At 51.3% G+C, this 20368-nt stretch overlaps 1 protein-coding gene across 1 annotated transcript in view; it reads left to right on the top strand.

The window, feature by feature from the left end:
* DHCR24 (24-dehydrocholesterol reductase) overlaps window positions 1-15324 on the top strand; it is a 30325-nt gene extending 15001 nt beyond the window's left edge. Inside the window, exons 6-9 of the mRNA XM_072820368.1 lie at window positions 4588-4731; window positions 10937-11134; window positions 11417-11595; window positions 12541-15324. Of these exons, the coding sequence (XP_072676469.1) occupies window positions 4588-4731; window positions 10937-11134; window positions 11417-11595; window positions 12541-12694 (675 nt within the window). The 3' untranslated portion in view covers window positions 12695-15324. The remainder of the gene's footprint in view (window positions 1-4587; window positions 4732-10936; window positions 11135-11416; window positions 11596-12540) is intronic.
* Window positions 15325-20368: the final 5044 nt, after the last annotated feature.

Here is a 20368-nt window from a genome sequence, read left to right as displayed (position 1 = left end):
AGTAAAAGGAAAAGAAGACTCCACCTATAAACATGACCCAAAGCCAGCTTTTTTTTTTTTTTTTAAAGATTGTATTTATTCATGAGAGACATGGAGAGAGAGGCACAGACACAGGCAGAGGGAGAAGCAGGCTTCCTGCAGGGAGCCCAATGCAGAACTCGATCCCAGGATCCCGGGATCACGCCCTGAGCCAAAGGCAGACGCTCAACCACTGAGCCACCCAGGCGTCCCCTGAAGTCAGGTCTTGCTAACAGTTCAGTATATTTATTTCCTCTCTTTTCAGTGCATAGGTTAAAGTGTTTAAATTATAAAAGTAGCGTCACAATGTTGAAATATATAAGGAAAAGTTAAAGTGGGTCTCTTTCACCCAGGCTCACTCCCAGAGTAACTGCTTGTAACACTTGTGCATTCCTCAGGGTGTGTGTGCACACGTGTAGACATACCCTCATTTCATGCCGTGCTCTCCCATGATGGCGTGTAAGGAATTGCTTACTGACGAACATTTATCTTGCTTCAGTTGTTTTGCTCTTACCAGTAAGATTGTGTCGAAGATTCTCTAACATCCATCCTTGGCCTCTTGTATAAGCAGTTCTGTAGGATTGAGTCCAAAAATTGGAATTCCTGTCTTAGGGATTGGAGCACAGTAAATGCTGACAGCCCTTCAGAAAAGTGGTGCGTCTGCCTGCTTCCGGCGGGCGACTGTGTGTGAGAATGCCTGTCTCCCACATTCATGCCAACACTGGATATGATTACTCCTTCATTTTTGCCAATCTGATAGAGTTAAAAATAGTATCTCGTTTTCTTTTGCAGTTCTCAGGTCACCTTTGCGGTTTGAACATCTCTGTACACTTTTTCCGTTTGTTTTTAGCTGTGATCACTGTTCAAATTTGTATTTTCTGGTTGAGTGTGTTACGTGTTGCCTGACGTGGTTATGTGGCCTTCAGAATTGCTGTTTAATGACTGCAGAGCACTGCATTGAGCAAATGCCCTATCATTTACTAAACCATGGCTCCATTGTTAGAAATACAAGTTGCTTCCAGTCTTTCCCTTTTTGAGAGAGAGGGCACAAGCACACAAGCAGCAAAGGAAGGTCAGAGGGAGAGGGAAAGAGAGAATTTCTCTTAAGCAGGCTTACACCTGATGCAGAGCCTGTTATGGGGCTTGATCTCATGATCCTGAGACCATGACCTGAGCTAAAACAAAGAGTCAGATGCTCAACCGACTGAGCTACCCTGGCACCCCAGTCTTTCCTTATTTTAGTTAATGTAGCCATGGACATCTTTTGTCCAATTGAAAGAGACATCTTAAAGTACTCTTAAGGCTCTTGATCTCTACCTGTATACTTAAACCATTTTAGAATTGTAAAGGACTTAAAAATCGCCTGGTACAGTTCCCTCCCTAACTAAGGAAACAAGGCTGGGAGCGGGGAGAGACTTCTGTGAGCACTCAGGGCTAGCACGGGGCAGGTGGGAGTTCAGGTCCCTGCCTCCTAGTCCCCCTGTGTAGCAGCTCCTGTAATCCAGCGTGTCTCCTGACACTGATTGTGGCCGCCTCCCAGGGGCCACCTTGGTGGGCGCTGGAGGATGGGATCCTGGAGCAGGAGTGGGAACGCTGGACCCGGACACAGAGCCAGCATGCCGTCTGGCTTCCCAGGCCCCTGGCTCTGCCCGGCCTGGTCTAAGGCCCCGTCAGTGCAGGTCCCCTAGCACCTGGTCACCAGACAGGGACATCTAGTGCAGATGTTTTCTACCTTCTTAGAGGCTGACGGAGGGGCCGTGGCAATCACCACGCCTACTGGACTGGCTCTTCTGGTACCTGCACGCTGCATTAGATGCCACCTAAGGGGCAGCCCAGGTGGCTCAGTGGTTTAGTGCCGCCTTCAGCCCAGGGCGTGATCCTGGAGGATCGAGTCCCATGTCGGGCTCCCTGCATGGAGCCTGCTTCTCCCTCTGCCTGTGTCTCTGCCTGCCTCTCTCTCTCTGTCTCTCATGAATAAATAAGTAAAATACTAAAAAAAAAAAAAAAAAAAAAAAAAAAAAGATGCCACCTAACGTTATAATCGGGCAACATAGTTTGGACAACTTTTAAAATGTTGGAACACTGTAATTAATTTCCTCATTGCCCTAGAAGACCAAGGTCTAACCCGGGGGTCTACCTTGTGTCAGTGAGGGGAGAGGGGGCTGGGCCCTCCAGACTGCAGACTTTAACAAAGCCTCCTGATGAGCAAGACCCTGACACCGTCAGGAACAGGGCTGGGGAAGGTCATGGCAGATGCCATTAGACATGGACATTTCATTTGAGGAGCATTTCTTCCAAACGCTCCTGTTGGGAGGACTGCTCATGAATTTGTCCTGTCTGCCCCTGAGATGGGCCCTCTGCAGGCCCAGAAGAGGCTTGCTGTGACCCTGTGGGGAGGCAGCCCACCCCAATTTCCAGGGGAGGCCCAGAACTACAAGTGGCCTGCTCTCAAAGTGCAAGGGCTAGAACTGGTAGTCGTGTGGCAGCCAGACTGCCCCAGTGGACATGTGCCCCGGGGGAGACACACGATCTGGGTTCTTTAGCATATCCTGGGCTTGTCTGGCACGAAGGTTCCTCATGAGTCGATGAGCACAGGGCACACCCAAACCCAGGTATGCCCCTAGTCCCGATTCCATTACACGGCTGGTGCCGCTGCCAGGTGTGTGGCCAGGCCTCCCCCTGGGGTTGGATCAGGTTGCTTCGTTCCTGTTAGGTTTCACTGTCCCCTGTACTAGCACGCGGACGCCAGACTATGGTGTCCGTTGCCCTGCCATGCTAGCCACCCTAAAACTGACTGGGACAAACAGGCTCCGTGGTACCCTGATGCACAAGTGGGGACACTCGGGTGGGCTGCGAGTATTGCTGCCAGGGATGGGGGCCAAGGGCTCCCGGTGGAGGGGCTCGTGAGGGGGCAGAGGGCCGTGACAGGGCTGGGAACTGACCACTCGGCGCTGTGGGCAGGCGCCATGCTGGGTACTTCCCTTGCTTGTCTGATCTCCCCAGCGACCCCAGGGCCGGGAATAGCTCCATTTTGCCAGTACTGAAAGCAAGGCTCAGAGTGACCACCCACGATCAGCCTCATGTGTTAAAAGTAGAACAAGCAAATCGGCAAATAGGGCACAGGATGATCCCATCTTTATAAATCTGTGTATGCGCAGAAGAGAAAACCTGACAAGGACAGATCGGTGTTAGTAGTTACCTCTGGAGGGTGAGGCTACAAGGGGTCTCTCTTGCCAGATTGCATATTCTTGCAGCATTTGAAGTTTCCACACATTATATAATGCTCACGTTCCAGAGCACACCATTCGGGTGCCCCGCTGCCCAGCCCTGGCCTCGTTGTGCACCGTGGGATACACTTGAGTCCTTGCCCTGCCTCTTGCCGGCCTTGTGGTCTCACGCACTCTGTTCAACCTTGATGCTCCTCAATCTCCTCATCAGTGAGGCGAGGACAGCTCTGCCTCGCAAGGTCATGGAAGGGATCCAGAACAAGCACATGAAGTGCCAGGGATGGCTGCTGGGAGCATGTGGTGATGATTCTCCTCCATGAGCAACCCTGGGGCTTGCTCATCTTGCCTCCGCTCCTGCCTTTACCTGCCTGACAGTTCCCCCAGCAACAGTCTGCCTCTCCGACTCGGCCACTGCGCGCTGCTCCTCCCAACCCTGTGCTGCACCCCAGCTGGGTGTGATGTCACCTGCCCCATAGAAGTCAGGGGCCTTTCCCACCCCCTGCAGAAGGTGGTCTGATGTGGGGCCTGAGTGTCTGCAGTGATAAACTAGATTTCTACCAAGTCTATAGTTTTTTTTTTCTTTTGCCATTTTATATGTGAGGAAATAGGCTGAGAGAGTGACCTGCCCTAGGCCACAGAGCTGGTAGGGCCATACCCCCAGCCCCGGAGCCTGTGCTCCTTCCAGGCTGCTGCCCTGCCTCTCTCCAAAAGCATCTCGCCCAGATGCTTGAGGACACTGTGTCCCAGAGAGGCTCAGTCATCCCAGGGCACACAGCAGGTGAAGTCCTTAACCGTCTAGGACTAAAGACTATCTCAGTATAAGATTTAGGCATTGGAGGCTGAAGGCCTGGTGCCAGAGAAGTATTAGGTTCACTCTTTGAGCTTCCTGCACTGATGGGGGCTGCCTAAGGGAAGCACAGCTCCCAGGGGGTTGTGGGGCTTGGTCTCGGCGGCAGAGAAAGTGCAATGGTCTGTTAGTGCTGTTGGCCGTGGGACCCAGTGAAAGGGGTCAGCCGAGTGGAAGGGAGGGAGGGAGGGAAGGAGTCCCCCCACGTGGCACTGTGTCCTTAAACATTTGCCCCTTAGTTGTGTCAGGGAGGAGGGAGCTTTCTAGACTGTCGGGAGCTAGCGGTCGGGCCCGGGCACACCACTTAACTTCGCCCTGCTGGATGGTGCCCGCTGTGCTCAGCCTCACTGGGCTTTCAAGAGTCTCAAGGGTGGTTGCAGACATGAAAGCTTTGGAAAGGCCAGGGGTGCCGAACAGAAGCCGGGTATCACCATTACGCCCTGGTGGTATTAGGTCCTCATCTGTGGGCTGACACAATGGCCTCTGTCATTTCAGCTGAATAGCATCGGCAATTACTACAAGCCCTGGTTCTTCAAGCACGTGGAGAACTACCTGAAGACAAACCAAGAAGGCCTGGAGTACATTCCCTTGAGACACTACTACCACCGCCACACGCGCAGCATCTTCTGGGAGCTCCAGGTGAGGCTCAGATTTCCCAGCCGGCCGGGCAGGGAACCAGGGTGGCTCGCAGTGTACCTACCACACTGTGTCTCTCTCTCGGAGGGCAAGGGTGGCTTTGTCTTAAGGAACTGGAACCCCTGCTTGGACTCGCCCACAGCCCTTTCCTTCTGGGGGAACAGAGTGCTTTCACTTTAAAGCAGCAGCTGCCACAGAGCATCTGCTCCCTGCCAAGGGAGTGGGGCATGGGCCAGGTACTTGGGAGCACACACACCTGCTCTGCCCTTGAGGAATGGTAGCCTAGCCAAGCCAACAGACTCTGGCACAGTGAAGGGCCACGGGAATGGGAGGTGGTGGCTTGGCTTGTTCTGCCTAAGGTCAGAGGTGGCCGTCAAGATTGGCCTTGAAAGGTGAGCGAAAATTTGAGGAGTGAGGAGCCGTGACATCTTAAAGCGGGCCATCAGGGAAGGCTTCTCAAGGGGTGGGGGACCTGAACTCAGGAGGACAAGCCGGGCAGAGTTCGGGGGACAGTGGTCCAGGCAGAGGAAGAGCTTGAGCGTGGTCCTCAGGCGACGTGGGTTCTTGTTTTTCTGAGTCATAGAACATAGAAATAACCATTTTATTTTATTTTTATCTTTTTATTTTATTTTAAGATTTTATTCATTCATGAGAGACACACAGAGAGAGGCAGAGATGTAAGCAGAAGTAGAAGCAGGCTCCCTATAGGGAGCCCAATGCGGGACTCGATCCCAGGACCCTGGGATCATGACCTGAGCCAAAGGCAGCCGCTCAACCACTGAGCCACCCAGGCATCCCAAAATAACCATTTTAATGTGTATAATTCAGTGGTATTTAGGACATTCGTCATACTGTGCCCTTGCATCACATTTGCCGAGGAGAGGCAAAGCAATCTGGAAGCAGTAATGAGGTGGCAGGAGGAGCCCCCCTCACCTTGGTCAACCCCAGACGGTCGTGGGAGAGGAGATGATGCCACTGAGGAGGCCTGCAGGAGCCAGTGAGGCCCCAACTGTGAGCCAGGAGAGGGAGGCAGTGTCGAGAGAAGAGAAGGAGAGTGGAGGAGCTTTGCCCATGTCAGACCACGAGAACACAGAGGAGCTTGGGAGGTGGGGGGACAGGGCCAAGTGGAGTCAGAGATGTCACATCACCGTAGCAGGTAATGGGGCACCTAGAAGCCGTGATGACTGGGTTCAACAGGGGAGATGGACATGAAGGAACCCTACCTGGTGGCCTCCCAGGAGAAGGTGGTGAATTCTAACCATGGGCTACGTCTCTCAGGCCAATGTGATGGGGCTGTGGAGAGTGGAGGACCCATTGATACCTGAGAGTTCAGGGTTCCCCCACCCCCGTTAGAGCTCCCTCAGGCAGCATTCTGTTTTGCCAGATACAGAAGACACCACAAGTCCCTCTTTGCACCTGGGGTTTGTGGGAAATGTGTGTTTTTGTCAAAAGCAAGGACATTGAAGACAAGAAAAGAAAGAGGACTAGCCAGTCGGAGAAGGACACACATTATATGGTCTCATTTATTTGGGGAATATAAAAAATAGTGAAAGGGAATAAAGGGGAAAGGAGAAAAAATGAGTGGGGAAATATCAGAAAGGGAGACAAAACATGAGAGACTCCTAACTCTGGGAAACGAACAAGGGGTGGTGGAAAGGGAGGTGGGTGGGGGGTGGCGGTGACTGGGTGATGGGCACTGAGGGGGGTACTTGATGGAATGAGCACTGGGTGTTATGCTATATGTTGACAAATTGAACTCCAATAAAAAAAAAGAAGAAAGAGGACTAGCAAAGGACACAGAGGAAGGAACATCGGAGAGGTGATGGTAGTACCTGATGGCTCCTTATGTGATGGCTCCTTATGTGTTAGCTGCTAGGCCGAAGGCCATACATGCACTATCTCAACCTTCCTGACAGCCCCAGGAGGGTGGGTGTTCGTGTCTTTTCCATTTTACAGATAGGGAAACTGAGGCTTAGGTCATCCAAAGTAACACAACTCAGGAAGAGATTGAGTATATTACTTATTTCTTGCCACATAATAAGCTCTCCCAAACTTAGAGGATTGAAACAATCAACAGTTTATTATTATTATTTTATGTTATCTCACAGTTTTCGGAGGGTCAGGGATTGGGGAGTGACTAATCCGGGTGGCTTTGGCTCAGGGGTGCAGTCAGGTGTCATCTGGAGGCTTCCGCGGGGACGGAGGATCTGTTTTCTAGAAGGTTCCCTCACATGGTTGTTAACAAGAGGCCTCCTTGCCACGGGGGCTGCTCGAGTGTCCTCATGACAGGGCAGCGAGAGCCATCCGAGAGAGAGACCGAGGAGGAGCCTCGAAGCTTCGCAGGGCCTGTCTCCTCACACTCCACCAGCCCTGCCCTATGCTGTTTGTTAGAGCAAATCCAGCCCACACTCACGAGGAGACATATCATGCTCTACCTTTTAAAGAAACAAGTAGCAAAGAATTTATGGGGTCCCCCCCCCAAGATAGCATATAGTGTAGTATCAGTTTCAGGAGTAAGAATATGTGATTTTTTTAAAAAAAACCACAGAGCTAGGATTCATAATGAGGTTTGTCTTGTATCTTCATGCCATTATCCACTGACTGTCCTGCCTGAAGTTAAAGGAAGAAGCTGGTAGGATGGGTGTTTTACAACTGAAATTTGCACACAGAGCCTCTGGCTGGAGCCCCTCAGCATCCACTGCAGTGGAACTGCAGAAGCCCAGACTTCTAGAAAGAAGGGGTAATAAACAATGTCAAGTGCATGCCTTTTCCCCCTCCCCTGGGGTGAACTCCTCCTCCCTCAGGCAGCCTCCCGCCCAGGTTCCTCCTTGCCGAATCCACCCTTGAATCAACCACAGGTGACCCGGCCTGGTGCCAACCCTCCCAGTCCCATCCTGTCACCTCTGGGCCAGGCCTTCCTTCACCCAGCTTGGTTAGTCAGCAATACTTGGCATCAAAGCCAGCCGCACGACTGCCCAGTGCAAAAAGCAGGGAAAGTACCGTCAAAGATGCTACATGGTCTCTCTTAAACTTGCAATTGAATGTTCTAAGTAAAGAAAAATTAATAATTTAAATTATTGGAATGAATTTACTGTTCATCTCTAAAATATAAGAGCATTTAACTCTTCACACGTATGCATTTCATTCTTAATGGACCAGTGGAGAATCTGCACCAAACTAACTCAACTGTATTTATCTCCCTGTCTGGTAACATTCACGGTCTACCAACACTCCAGCACGGCTTCCTGATGAGTAAGGAAGGACTGAAGAGAAAGGGACTCTGGGTAGCCCCCTCTCTCCCTTCCCTTTTATGTCCTCATTTCCAGCCAGCGTAAATGCACAGAGAAGTAGCACCAGGAGGGGATGTTAGATAGGGTTCTTGGTGATTTGTTTCTTAGAATGCTGCTGCCATGGGCCCTGCCTTTGGGTCTTGGGGTCCTGACTCAGGCCAGGCTCCCCGGATCTGTCATGGGGCCCACCAGAGCAGAGCAGGCCAGTAGCAGGCTGGACACAGTAAAAGGCGAGGGCAGGTGGAGAGCAGGGGACCGGGAGTGAAGCCAAGGACACAGGACCTGGGGTCGCTCAGAGGCAGAGGGATGAATAACGGGGCAGATGGGGTGCGAAAGGAGGAGGGCAGGGCTCACTGTTTAAAACGTGAACTTTCCTGAGGTTGAGCTTTTGGAAAAGGGATGGTTCTAGCTGATACTTTTGGCCAACTATTAACTGTTTTTAGGGGCTTTTAAACATTAAAGAGGTGATGGGTCTCAATTAAAGCCGGGTGAAAACAAAATTGTGGGAGTCACATTTTTCACCCACAGGATGCAGCCAAGCAGGGGTTTGATGACACTGACCTGGGTGCGGGGAAAACAGCACACCCTGGTGTTGTTTGGGAGAATGTAAAATGCACACACTGTCCGAACCAGAATTTTCCACTTCTAGAATTTATCTTACAAATAAATGAACATGTAGATGGGCAAAGACACAAGTAGAAAGAACATTCACTGGAATAGTCTGGAAATAATCTAAATGCTCATCAGTACAGAATCAATTAAATAAAGTAGGGTCCATCCACACAGGAGGGCAGTGACTGGCACATATTCTCTAGAAAGGGGCAGATAACAGTTAGGGTTTTGCAGACCATGAGACCTCTCTAGAGGTTCCTCTGCCCTTTACAGCCTGAAAGCAGTCATAGATAATATGTAAACGCACGGGCATGGCTGTGTCCCAGTAAAGCTTCATTTGTGGCCCAGATTTGTCCCAGGAGCCACAGTTTGTGGGTCCCTGCAGGACAGTGCTAGCACCCACAACCAAGCATGGGGTGTCTATGTGAGTGCTGAGACAGGGAGAAGCATGAGGCTGTTGATGCCACCACTCATGAGCTGTTGCTCTGTAAGCCCATCTGCATGACTGCGCACCAAATGTCTCTAGAAGGGGACACAAATCATTCCTAACAATGGCTGCCTTTGGGGAGGGGACAAAAGTCAGGTCAGGACTAGGGGGGAAATGGGGTGAAGGATGTGAAAGGAGGACTGACCTTAGGATGACTGGGATTTCTGCTGTGGGTGGGTATGCCTTTTCCCAAAACAAGCAAGGAAACAGTAAAAGCCAAGCTATACACCGGGCCCCCGTGACGTGCCAGCGTGAATACTGGTGCCAGGATCTAACAGCAGAGCAGAGGGCAGATGGGTCCCTTCCTCACAGGAAGTGCCAATCAGAGAGCTGGTTCCAGGGGAGCGGAAGGAAGGTCACTTGGCCTCCAAAGCTTAGCACCCTGGTTACTTTGGGAAGCCAGCCCTGACCCCGGCTCTGAGGTGGGCCCAGCTCTTCCCACACTGGGACTGTGTCTCAGCTCTCTTAGTATCCCCATAGCTCAGCATGGACCCTCCTACCTGACCTCATAGGCACCTCACAATTGTTTAATGAATAAAGAAATGTCCTTGGGGGCACCTGGGTGACTCAATCAGTTGAGCATCTGACCCTTGATTTCGGCTCGGGTCTTGGTCTCGGGGTCATGGGATCGAGCCCTGCTTGGGGCTCCCAGCTCAGCGCAGAGGCTGCTTATCCTTCTTCCTCTACTGACCCACCCCCGCCCCCTCCCCCACTGCCCAGCTTGTGCACATGCGTGCATGCTCTTGCTGAAATAAATCTTAAAAAAAAAAAAAAAAGAGGTCACTCTTTAAAAAAAAAAAAAAAAAAGGAATGTCCTTGGTTTCAAGGATGCCATCCCATTCTTTTGTTTGTTTTGTTTTGTTTTGTTTGCCATCCCATTCTTGAAGCCAAGGATATTCCTTTAAACTTGGAAGACAGGCTCAGCAAGGGGGTAGATAGTGATGGGGCAGGGGAGGCCCAACTCTGCTCTGTGGGGTCGGGCAGGATTGCCGGCTGGTGGGAGCTGTGGAGGAGCCGGTGGGCAGTGCAGGGTATTGTGGGAAGCAGTGCTGAGGGAGGGGGCTCCTCCCCTGGGGCAGTTTGAGCTTAGAAGAAGAGCCTCTGCTCAGGAGGGCCTCCAGGAAGGCCGAGTTGGGGCCGGCAGGCCCAGTAGGGCCACAGGCGCGAGAAGTTGCTTGTTCCAACAAAGGTTGGAGGTCAGCCGTGAAGATTGGCCTTGAAAGGTGAAGGAGAATTTGCTCTTGTGTGTGGAGGGGCGAGGAGTGGGAACATTTTAACTTGGAGTCAGAGGAGGCCTCTCAGGACACCTGTGAACCAGTGGGCTCTTTGATGGCCTTGAACCAGACCTTGCTGACACCAGTGAGAGTGGCCTCTGGCTATGTGACCTTAGGGAAATTGCTTAAGCTGAGTATCTAGCTCTTGATTCAATAGCAATTATTTCTCAACCGTTTATGAAATGCCTTCATGTGCCAGTGACTCTAACCTCCACAACAGCAATTATACTTTGCTCCAGGCCCTGGGCTAAGTGTCTTCTAGTTGGTATTTCATTATTTCCTCAAGTCCTGTTGTACAGATACAGAAACTAAGTTCAAAGGGGTTCAGTAAGTGGCTCAAGGTGATCACAGCAGGTAAACGCCAGAGCTGAGACTCAAACCTAGACCAACTGGGCCAAACCTGGGTCCCACCATTCCCCTCCAGATAGGAGGAGTATGTCCTGTCATACTTACATGGAACACGAGTGGGAACCTGGCCTCTGGTCCAGGGAGTCACCCAGCCCTCATGGGGCCCCCTGTCTCCATCACCAACCTTTGTCTTTCAGGACATCATCCCCTTTGGCAACAATCCCGTCTTCCGCTACCTGTTTGGTTGGATGGTACCTCCAAAGATCTCCCTCCTGAAGCTGACCCAGGGCGAGACCCTGCGCAAGCTGTACGAGCAGCACCACGTGGTACAGGACATGCTGGTGCCCATGAAGTGCCTGTCGCAGGCAGTGCACACCTTCCACAACGATATCCATGTGAGCTGTGGACGGGACCCCCCCCGGGCCTCCATTTTCCCAACTGTAAAATGGGCCTGCTCCCTGCGAAGGCCCTGATAGGAGAGAAGGCGTAGGGGATGCTGCTGAGCGCTTCCGTGAACTGTTCACATTTGTGTGAGGCACTCTCAGCCGTAGCCTAGGGATTGGGAGGGAGGCTGTGGGCAGCCAGAGAGAGGTCCCTGGGTAGCAGTGAAGTGGGCCAGCCATGAGCCTGTCACCTGTTGGAGAAAGCACCAACGCCCCTCTTCTTGGTCCACCCAGGTCTACCCCATCTGGCTGTGCCCATTCATCCTGCCCAGCCAGCCGGGCCTGGTGCACCCCAAGGGAGATGAAGCAGAGCTCTATGTGGACATCGGAGCATATGGGGAGCCACGCGTGAAGCACTTTGAAGCCAGGTCCTGCATGCGGCAGTTGGAGAAGTTTGTCCGTAGCGTGCACGGGTGAGTGGCCCAGAGTGTGGCTTGCTTCCTCAGGCCACCAGCCCCAGGGTACAGCTGCAGGGGGTGTTCAGCAAGGGCCAGGGTGGCCGAGCCCTGGAACCCGACCAGTTGCTTGCCTAGGGAGTGTGCAGCCCCAGCAGCCTCTAATGTGGAAAGCTCCCTATAAAGGTATGGAGGTGCGATTTTTCACCCCTCTTCCTAACACCCCTTCCATGACCAACACCAGGATCCCCCAGACACTCAGGCCAGAGCCCTAGGGTGACCCTGCTCCTCTCCCCAGGGCAAATAGATGGTGTGGTTCCAGAGAGGTTCCGAGGTACCACTCTGGGTTGGAAGAGCACAGCTAAGGAGGGAGGGATTCATGACTAAAGGCCATATAGAGGCCCAGGACAGCATCGCTCAGAAACCAGCCTGGAACCAACACTTGATAGATATAACATGAACACATGAACACATGAACACATCTCAAAATAGTTCTGCTGATTGGAAAAAAAAAAAACACACACAGGAAAAAGGAGTACTGTGTGCTTGCCTTTATATAAGTCCAGAATCCAGAAAACTTCACTGCTTGGGGTGGTGGAGGGCAATGGACAACACAGGGCCATGGTCAAAGTTTTGGGGGTGATGGGTGTGGTCACAGACTGGACCGAGGTAGGTGATGGTTTCAAGTTTGTATACAAATGTCAAACTTACCAAGTTGTACACTTTAAATATGGGTGGTCAATTAAAAAAAAAAAAAAAAAAATGAAGGCAGCCCAGTGGCCCCGTCAGCAAAATGGGGGCAAGCAGCCCCGGCCCACCCCACCCCTCACCCGATCAGCTCGGGTAAACAAGAAACCCTCCACGAGTGCTCCTGGTGCTACAACCTGTGCAGTGCATCGGGGACAGCCAGGCGCTCTGGGTCCCTCTCCCCTCCCTGCAGCCTCCCCACCTCGTGCTTTGCAGGTTCCAGATGCTGTACGCCGACTGCTACATGAGCCGGGAGGAGTTCTGGGAGATGTTCGATGGCTCCCTGTATCACAGGCTGCGGGAGCGGCTCGGCTGCCAGGACGCCTTTCCCGAAGTGTACGACAAGATCTGCAAGGCCGCCAGGCACTGAGCACAGCCCTGTCCTGAAAGAGACAGACATGTGGGTGGGCCCTGTTCCCAGGTCCAGGAGGCATCTTCTCTTCACTCAAGCTTGGCTGCTCTCCCAGATCCATGCTTCCAGAAAGAAACCCCTCCAGAAATCCCACCCAGACTGCCCCCGATGGCTCGCTCAGGCTCCCGGGAGCCGCCAAGTGGAGTACCAAGAACGTGGGCTCTGGAGTCAGACATACCTGAGTCCAGTTCCCAGTTCAGCCACTCATTAGCTGTGTGACTCTGGACAAGTCCCTCAGCCCCTCTGAACCCAGCTCTTCATCTGTCGAAAGGGGGTGACAGTGCCTGCACGCAGACCATTGTCATCCAGGTCCAGCGGCAGTCTCCCTGCAGGCGCTGAAGTGTAGCTGTGGTCACTGTGGCTTCCCATTCAGCACCGTGTCTGGCTGGAGAGCTTTGGATTTGGTGCCGAGTCCAGGGGGGCTCCGTGTGAGGTCACCCTGGCCCAGGTCTGGCTGGAAGGGTGAAGGGGATGCCCCAGAGTCGCATTGCCATTGATTCAGTCTGCCAGAAGCACCCCCTCACAGAGAGAAGGAAGGAAACCTCCTGTCTATCCCTAGGGTCTCGGGAGGGCAGCAGATGGGGCAGGCAGGCCCGAGACGTGCTGTGCCAAAGCCAGGTCCCAGTCCAAAGTTCCCTCTGCTGTCCTTGGTATTGACGCCCTGCCCCTTCCTCCTTCCTGCTCAGGCTTGCAAGCCCACCCCAGCCATCACCCACATCTCAGAGAGGGCCGCACCCTCAGAGAAGACATTTGAAGGCTGGTTCCTGTCCCAGCCCAGGTGAAGTGGCTCCTGCTCTGAGCTTGGGTCCGGAGCACGTACCCCATCCTTAGCCCCCCCAACCCTGCGACCCTTTGTGCCTCTTCTGGTCCCCTCATCACAGTGGCGGTGCATCTGTGCTCCTCTGTGGCATGCAGTGGGAGGTTGGGGTGGTGGAGCCCACCAAGCAGGAAGGTGGAGGCTTGGTGTGGATTCTCACTGAGGGGCCGAAAGGAAAGACCACAACTTGATTTCTCCAGCCACTCCCCCTCCCTTTGTCCAACCCCACCCACAGCTGTAGTTAATTTCAGTGCCTTACAAATCCTCAGCTCAGAGAAAATTAGCTCCATCTCCCTTCCAGAAGGAAGGGAGTCTCCTAGGTCCTTCCCAGCTTGTTAAAGCTTGTTTGTTTATGCAACTCCATCTGAAGAATGGCCCGGCCTCAGCTCAGGACCCAGCATCTGAGGAGGAAGTGTGTCGTGTAGGGAGTTGGGATTAAGTGAACTGTGCCAGGAGTGACATTCTGAGAGAGAGAAAGAAAGCGAGAGAGAGCGCACTGCGCTAGGAGGCAGGAGCTGGCTTTCAGCCCTGCTGCCTTGTCAGCAAGCCGTGTGGTGTGGCCCTGGGCGAGTCATTTGGCCCTCTGAGCTGCAGCATCTCATCTACCCGTTCATTGCAACCAAGACCTTCCCCAGGCCCTTGTGCTGTGGGCCTGCAGCACCTGGGGAAGGTCAGACGAAACACTTGGCTTGTCTCCTGAGTAAGGCCCGAGGCTGGCTCTCATGTCACTTTGAGAGGAGTGCGCCAGTGGCTTGCAGGGACATGTCCATCCTGTCACTGCAGATTGCCAGAAACCTGATGGAACCAGGCTGTCACTGGTGGATGCCCAGCTGTCCCCCCCGTGGGCTCGACACACTGCAAAGTGTCCTAGCGTGGTCCTGTGAGTGCTGGGTGCTCAGAAGGCAAAGAAACACCCCTCCCCCCTCCTCCCCTCCCCCATTTGGCCTCTGGAGGGGGCATGAGAAAAAAAATAAAGAGACCTCATTCTCCAGCTTGTCTGCAGAGCACGTGAATTCTGGCATCAGTCCTCCTGGTGGGCTCCTGCACTTCCCACTCGACGCTAAACTGATGATCCTACTTATTGTAGAGGAGTGGTTGGCCCGAGCAGGAGCACCCAGCAAATAGGGCCCCGTCATTCCGCCAGAGGGGCCTCCACCCTTAAACTAGTGGGAGGGCAGCCACAGATGCTAGCAGCCTCTATTGCCCTTAGTCCTAGAAAAACCAAAATTGTGCCCTTCCCAGACCTCACCCGGAAACTGGGGCTTGGAAGGGAAGGTCTCGGGATCACACCAGCCTCAGGTTGCTCCAGTTGCATCGTGTCCTGGAAGGGGGCAGACTGCCGAGCAGGGTGGGCCCAACTACTGGCTTGTTCCTGTAGCCAGCCCCATCCCTGTCCATCCCTGTGGTGGTTTCAGGTGGAGTTAAACTTGGCACTGGGGTTAGTGTGTGTGTGGAAAATAACAGGCTTTTCCCCTCCAGAGCCCCCAAGTTTCTAGGCTGCATGAAGATTTTCTGTAAAATCAGAATTGTAGCCAGTTTCTTTGGCTGCATAATTTAATTAGCTATTTCTGAAGGGGACGGGGGGAGATGTGTGTGGCAGTGCATGGTGTGTGATTTTTATGTTTCCCATGGCCTTGGGGACCAAGGAGAGAGGCCTGAGTGTCCCCTAGCAGGCTCCTGCAGCTGCGGGAGCTGTGCCCACTGTCCACAACACTTCACATCCCCGTGGCTGTGTGGCCGCTGCTGTAAAAATAAAAGCGTGACCTGGAAACGAGCCTTTGTCATTTCTTGCTTTGGGGAGCCAATGTGGAATCCAGCTTGGGCTCCCATGCCGGGTGGGTTTCCCTCTCCGGACCTGCGCGCCCCTAGACCAGGGCTGAGAGACAACACGGGGCAGTGCCGGGTTTCTTTGGGCGCTGGGATTGTGGGCAGTTCTTCACGGTTTTTGAGCTTTTGCTACTGGTCACAATGTGACCTGGCATAGGGGTTTTTTTGTTTTGTTTTTTGTTTTGGCGTAGGTTTTAATAAGATCCTGCTGACTGCCGGTAGAGAGGGTAGGAGCCAGGAGACCAACGAAAAGGGCCCAGGTGAGAGATGATGGTGGCTGGGATCGAGGAGGGGATGGCTTTTTAAGGGCATCAGACATGGTCGTCAGGAGCTTCAGTCCTGGCTTGTCCACTTGGTCACAAAAACCCCTCCTTTGAGTTGCTGGCACTGCATCCTCCAGCCTCCCTTACACTCAGGTGCATCCTTGTGCATCCATCTCCAGGAGATGTGAACAGAAGTGGGAAATACCTGCCACACGAGGTTCTGGCACTTTCCCCTTCTTAGCTGGATGCCAGTGACAACTGAACCATAGGCTTTGGCAGTCGAAAGTTGGAGGGAGCCCAAATCCCTGAGTAACTACGCAAAACTGCCCACCCCCTGAACTCTGGCCTGGCCTGTTACAGGAGCAAGAAATAATCATCAGGCCTAAGTGAGCAGAGAAAGAAGAGCAGCATTTAGTACACATGGATATACACAATGGACATTTTCCTAAAATATGTGTGATATGAGGGTTCCATCCTAAGGTGATTTGGGAAGAACCCTTTTAAGACATTTCTAGTTGTTCAGTCTCACAAATCTGGATTTTTGTGAACTCTCCTTAAAGGAGGAGAAATCTTTCACATTCCTTAAAATGTATCTTAAGCCTTCCTTTGTATCTTAAGCCTTACATATCACCGTGCATTTTAACAGCACACCACACGCCATACCCGTATAGGGATCTTCATCCTATACCAGAAGGTCAGTTTTCATCCCCATCTTACAGGTGAGGAACCGAAACTCGAGGAAGGTCAAGTGATTTGCCCGAAGGCCACGTGGACGCTATTACCAAATTAAACATGGATGCAAATCCATATCTAATCTTACAGCTCTGAAGTATGTCATGAGCCTTAGCCACTGCCAGCTGAGACAATTGCTCTAGCTCTAGAAGCAGCGAAATGAGACCCCGGGGCTGAGCCTCACATGCAGCGGGAGGTCAGGGTTCACTGCACGGTGAGTGTTCTGCTTTGACCCAGGGCAATTCCTTCTACCAGGAGCCCCTCTTGCCTGAGCAGCCCCTCAGCCCACGCGTGCGGTGTCCACATACCAACATGCATGCCAGAGTGACGACGATTGGTTTTCCAAACTTGGCTTATGTAAGAAAAACCACACTACACAAGTTAAATGTAGATCTATTTTTAAAATATGTTGATTTGTTCTGTCTGTTATTAAATGGCTTACAGGTTTTATCTTGCAGGACTACTCTAATTATTGCAGGTGACGGCCCTGGCAGGTTATGTCGAGAAAGATAATGAGGCTTTGTTGAGGTCTAGGAAGCAGTATTTCAATGGTGCTAGGGATTGTGCCCACCCCAAATCTGTATGTTGAAGCTCTAATGTAATGGTATTGGGAGGTGGGCCCTTTTGGAAGTGGGTGGGTGGGTCCTGAGCGTGGAATCCCCGTGACGGGATTAGTGTCCTTTTAAGAAGAGATGAGAGATCTAGCCCTCTCTCTGATCGCTGCCATGTGAGGATACGAGATGTCCATATGCAAACCAGGAGGAGGCTCTTACCAGACATGGGATCTGTTGGCATCTTAATCTCGGACTTGTCAGCCTCCAGAACCGTGAGACATAAATAGTGTTTAATTCACGTTAAGTTGTTATAGCAGCTTGAACAGCTGAAGACAGATGGTGTGAAGACTGTTGTTGACCCAGTGGACCCAGAAATAGCTGAATCCTGCTGTCCATCACCTCTCCTCCCCACAGGGCTCCCTAGGGAGCAGTCCTACAGAATAATTTTTTTAATGGGGCACTGCAAGGTAATAGAAAAAATATATATATTGGTCTCTGTCCCTCGTTCTTGGCACAGGGCTCCTAAGAAACCTTTGTTCTTTCCTAAGTGATAAGAGCACTAGGAACATCTTTTATTCTAATACTTGGCCTTTGACCCTCATTCCTGACTCTGAGCTCCTAAATTCCTTGGAATTTCCTGGGTGATAGGAGTATCTTTTGTCCTAATGAGGCAACTCTGGATGAGCTCCTGGTGGGCTCAGGGATGGAGCTCCAAGGGTCAATTAGAGAAGGTGAAACTCCCTTTAGGGCCAGAGGACCATGGCAGGGCCAACAGCTGGAGCCAGGCTTGCTCAGGCCTAGGGTCGGCAGTAAGGAGCCCATATTACTAAGATTCAGGATGTGAGCTCTGAACAGGAGGGGCTTCCCCTCTCACCTGGCCTGGCTGTTGTGCCTGGGGTCACTGTGTACCTCAAAGTACAAGGCACTGGAAGGGTTCGTGATGGTCCAAACCATCACCCTTGGTTACTGAGAACCCAGCACAGCCAAGAAAAGTCGCATCCTGAGAACTATGTTAGCTAAAACAAAAATGCTGTGCAACCTAGGTAAACGTGTCCCTTCTCTGAGCCTGTGTCCTCTTGCAAAAAGCCAGCTGTGCCTGCTCCTGCTGAGGTATTAGGTGACCGGCTACCTAGCTGCAACAGGACTGCCCCTGTGCGATGCCCACTCATCGTTATGTTGCCTATGGTCCAGGTTAAAGGTGGTGTTAGAGTTGCAGTGCAGAGCTTCCCGCAACTTAGCAGAAGCTCCAGTTCAACCGAAGAAACTGCTAGCCTCCTAAACCCAAGGAGGTGCTAGAACCTGATGGGACTTTTATAAGATTTATACGCCAGCGTTCACCGCTGTCTTTTGCGAACTACTGTAAAAGATTGAGCTAGAATTTGTGGTGGGCAATCCTTTCCTCTGCCGTGGAACTCTTGTTTTGTTTTGTTTTTACCAAAGCTTTTAGTCCAACATATAACAGAGTTTATACTTTGGCTCAAGCAGGGCAAAGCTAAGAGCTCAGCCCTCATGGCCAGCCCTCCTACCTTCCTTCCCCAGAGATCACCGGGATGCCTCAGGAGAGCCCAATCAACAAACCTCAGCTCTCCATCTCTTCTAGCCCCACCCAGGCCAAAGAGCAAAGGTCACAAGGAGCTGGATTACAGCCCAGCATCCTCAGGACCCTTTCAGAATCATGGCTGCCCTGGGCTGGACGGGGCTGTCTCGTAGGTGTGTATGGAGCTGAACGGACAGTTACTGCTATGAAATAAAGTAAGAGTCTCCAAAGTGAGATGCCCAAACCAGTGGTATGGCAAGGTGACACAATGGGATGCTAGAAAAAAATATTAATGCTTGTGTGGGTCTGGATCAGAAGCTGACCCTGGGACAAGAATTTGAGTGCAAGTAGTTCATTCGGGAGGTGAAGAAAACAACAGTAGGTGGATGAAGAAGAGGGGACAGGTGGTCAACAGGTTACCACCTTGAGCAACGGGAGTTGAATTGTGTGAGTAAAGCATCCACCTCAGAGCTACATCCCACAAGGAGTGAGTTCACTGAGTGTGTACAGTCCAACACCATCAGTCAGACTTGAGGGCAGCTCCCGAGGGATGTTGACTCCTGTGGCACTTCCAACCTTCCATGGAAAAAAACCTTCATGGCAGCCAGACGACCTTTCACTGGTTTTGGCCCCTTCTTAGCATACCTGACTTTCATAGCACATAGAAGTTCGTTGGTTTTTAAAGACGACGTACTTAAAGGAACTGCCTCATTTAAAGTTATTACAGAGGTTTCTCTTACAAAAAGGCAAGCATTCCAAAACTGCTAACCTACTCTATGCTGACAGAGATTGTCAGGAATAGGAGAGCTAACAAATATATTTGAAAAAATATATACTTATTCTATAAGGTTAAGCAATCATTTTTTCATTTCTTTTTTTTTTCTTTTGAGAGAGAGCGAGAGAGCACGTGTGTGTGTTGTGCACCTGCAGGGGCTAGAAAGGGGGAGAGGGAGAGAGAGAATCTTATGCAGGCTTTATGCCCAGCACAGAGCCTGAGGCGGAGTTCAGTTCCATGACTCTGAGATCATGACCTGAGCCAAAATCAAGAGCCAGACACTTAACCAACGGAGCCCCCCAGATTCCAAGGCAAAGAGATCTTTTTAAAATTTTTATTGCATATATTTTTAACTTTTTAACTTTTTATTTTAACTTATTTTATTTTTTATTATTATTTATAATAATAAAGTTTTTTTTTTAATATTTTATTTATTCATTTATGAGAGACACAGAGAGAGAGAGAGAGGCAGAGACACAGGCAGAGGGAGAGGCAGGCTCCATGCGGGGAGCCCGATGTGGGATTCGATCCCGGGTCTCCAGGATGGTGCCCTGGGCCAAAGGCAGGCGCCAAACCGCTGCGCCACCCAATAATAACTAATTTTTTTTCTAATTAATTTTAGACTTATGGAAAAGTTGCATTGATGATACAGAGTTCCCATGCACCCTTCACCCAACTCCCTCTAACATTAGCATCCTCTACATAACCACAGTAGAATTATCAAAACCAAGATATTAACATTGGCATCCTATTATTAACTAAACCACAGACCTTATTGATATCTCACCAATTTTTACACTAATGTTCCTTTCCTTTCCAGAATCCCATCTAGGATTCTACATTGCATTTAGTTGTTCATTATTTTCTTCCAAACTATAAGCATTTACATCAAATAAACTGCACATAGTTCAAATGTACAATTTGGTCAGGCTTGATATTTGTATGGATGCACCACAGTTGTTCATTCATTCACCTGTTGATGGATATTTGGGTTCTTCCTAGTTTGGGGCACCACAAATAAAGTGGCTGGGAACATTACAGTCTTTGTATGGACATACATTCTCATTTCTCTTGGGTAAATACCCAGGAGAGGAGAGACTGGATTATATGGTAGGTGTACAGTTAGT

Source organism: Canis lupus, chromosome 3 (assembly GCF_048164855.1).
Source record: "Canis lupus baileyi chromosome 3, mCanLup2.hap1, whole genome shotgun sequence".
In the NCBI taxonomy this organism is placed as follows: Eukaryota; Metazoa; Chordata; class Mammalia; order Carnivora; family Canidae; genus Canis; species Canis lupus.
Note: the sequence above shows the minus strand (reverse complement) of the source record. Positions and strands in the feature narration are given on the sequence as shown.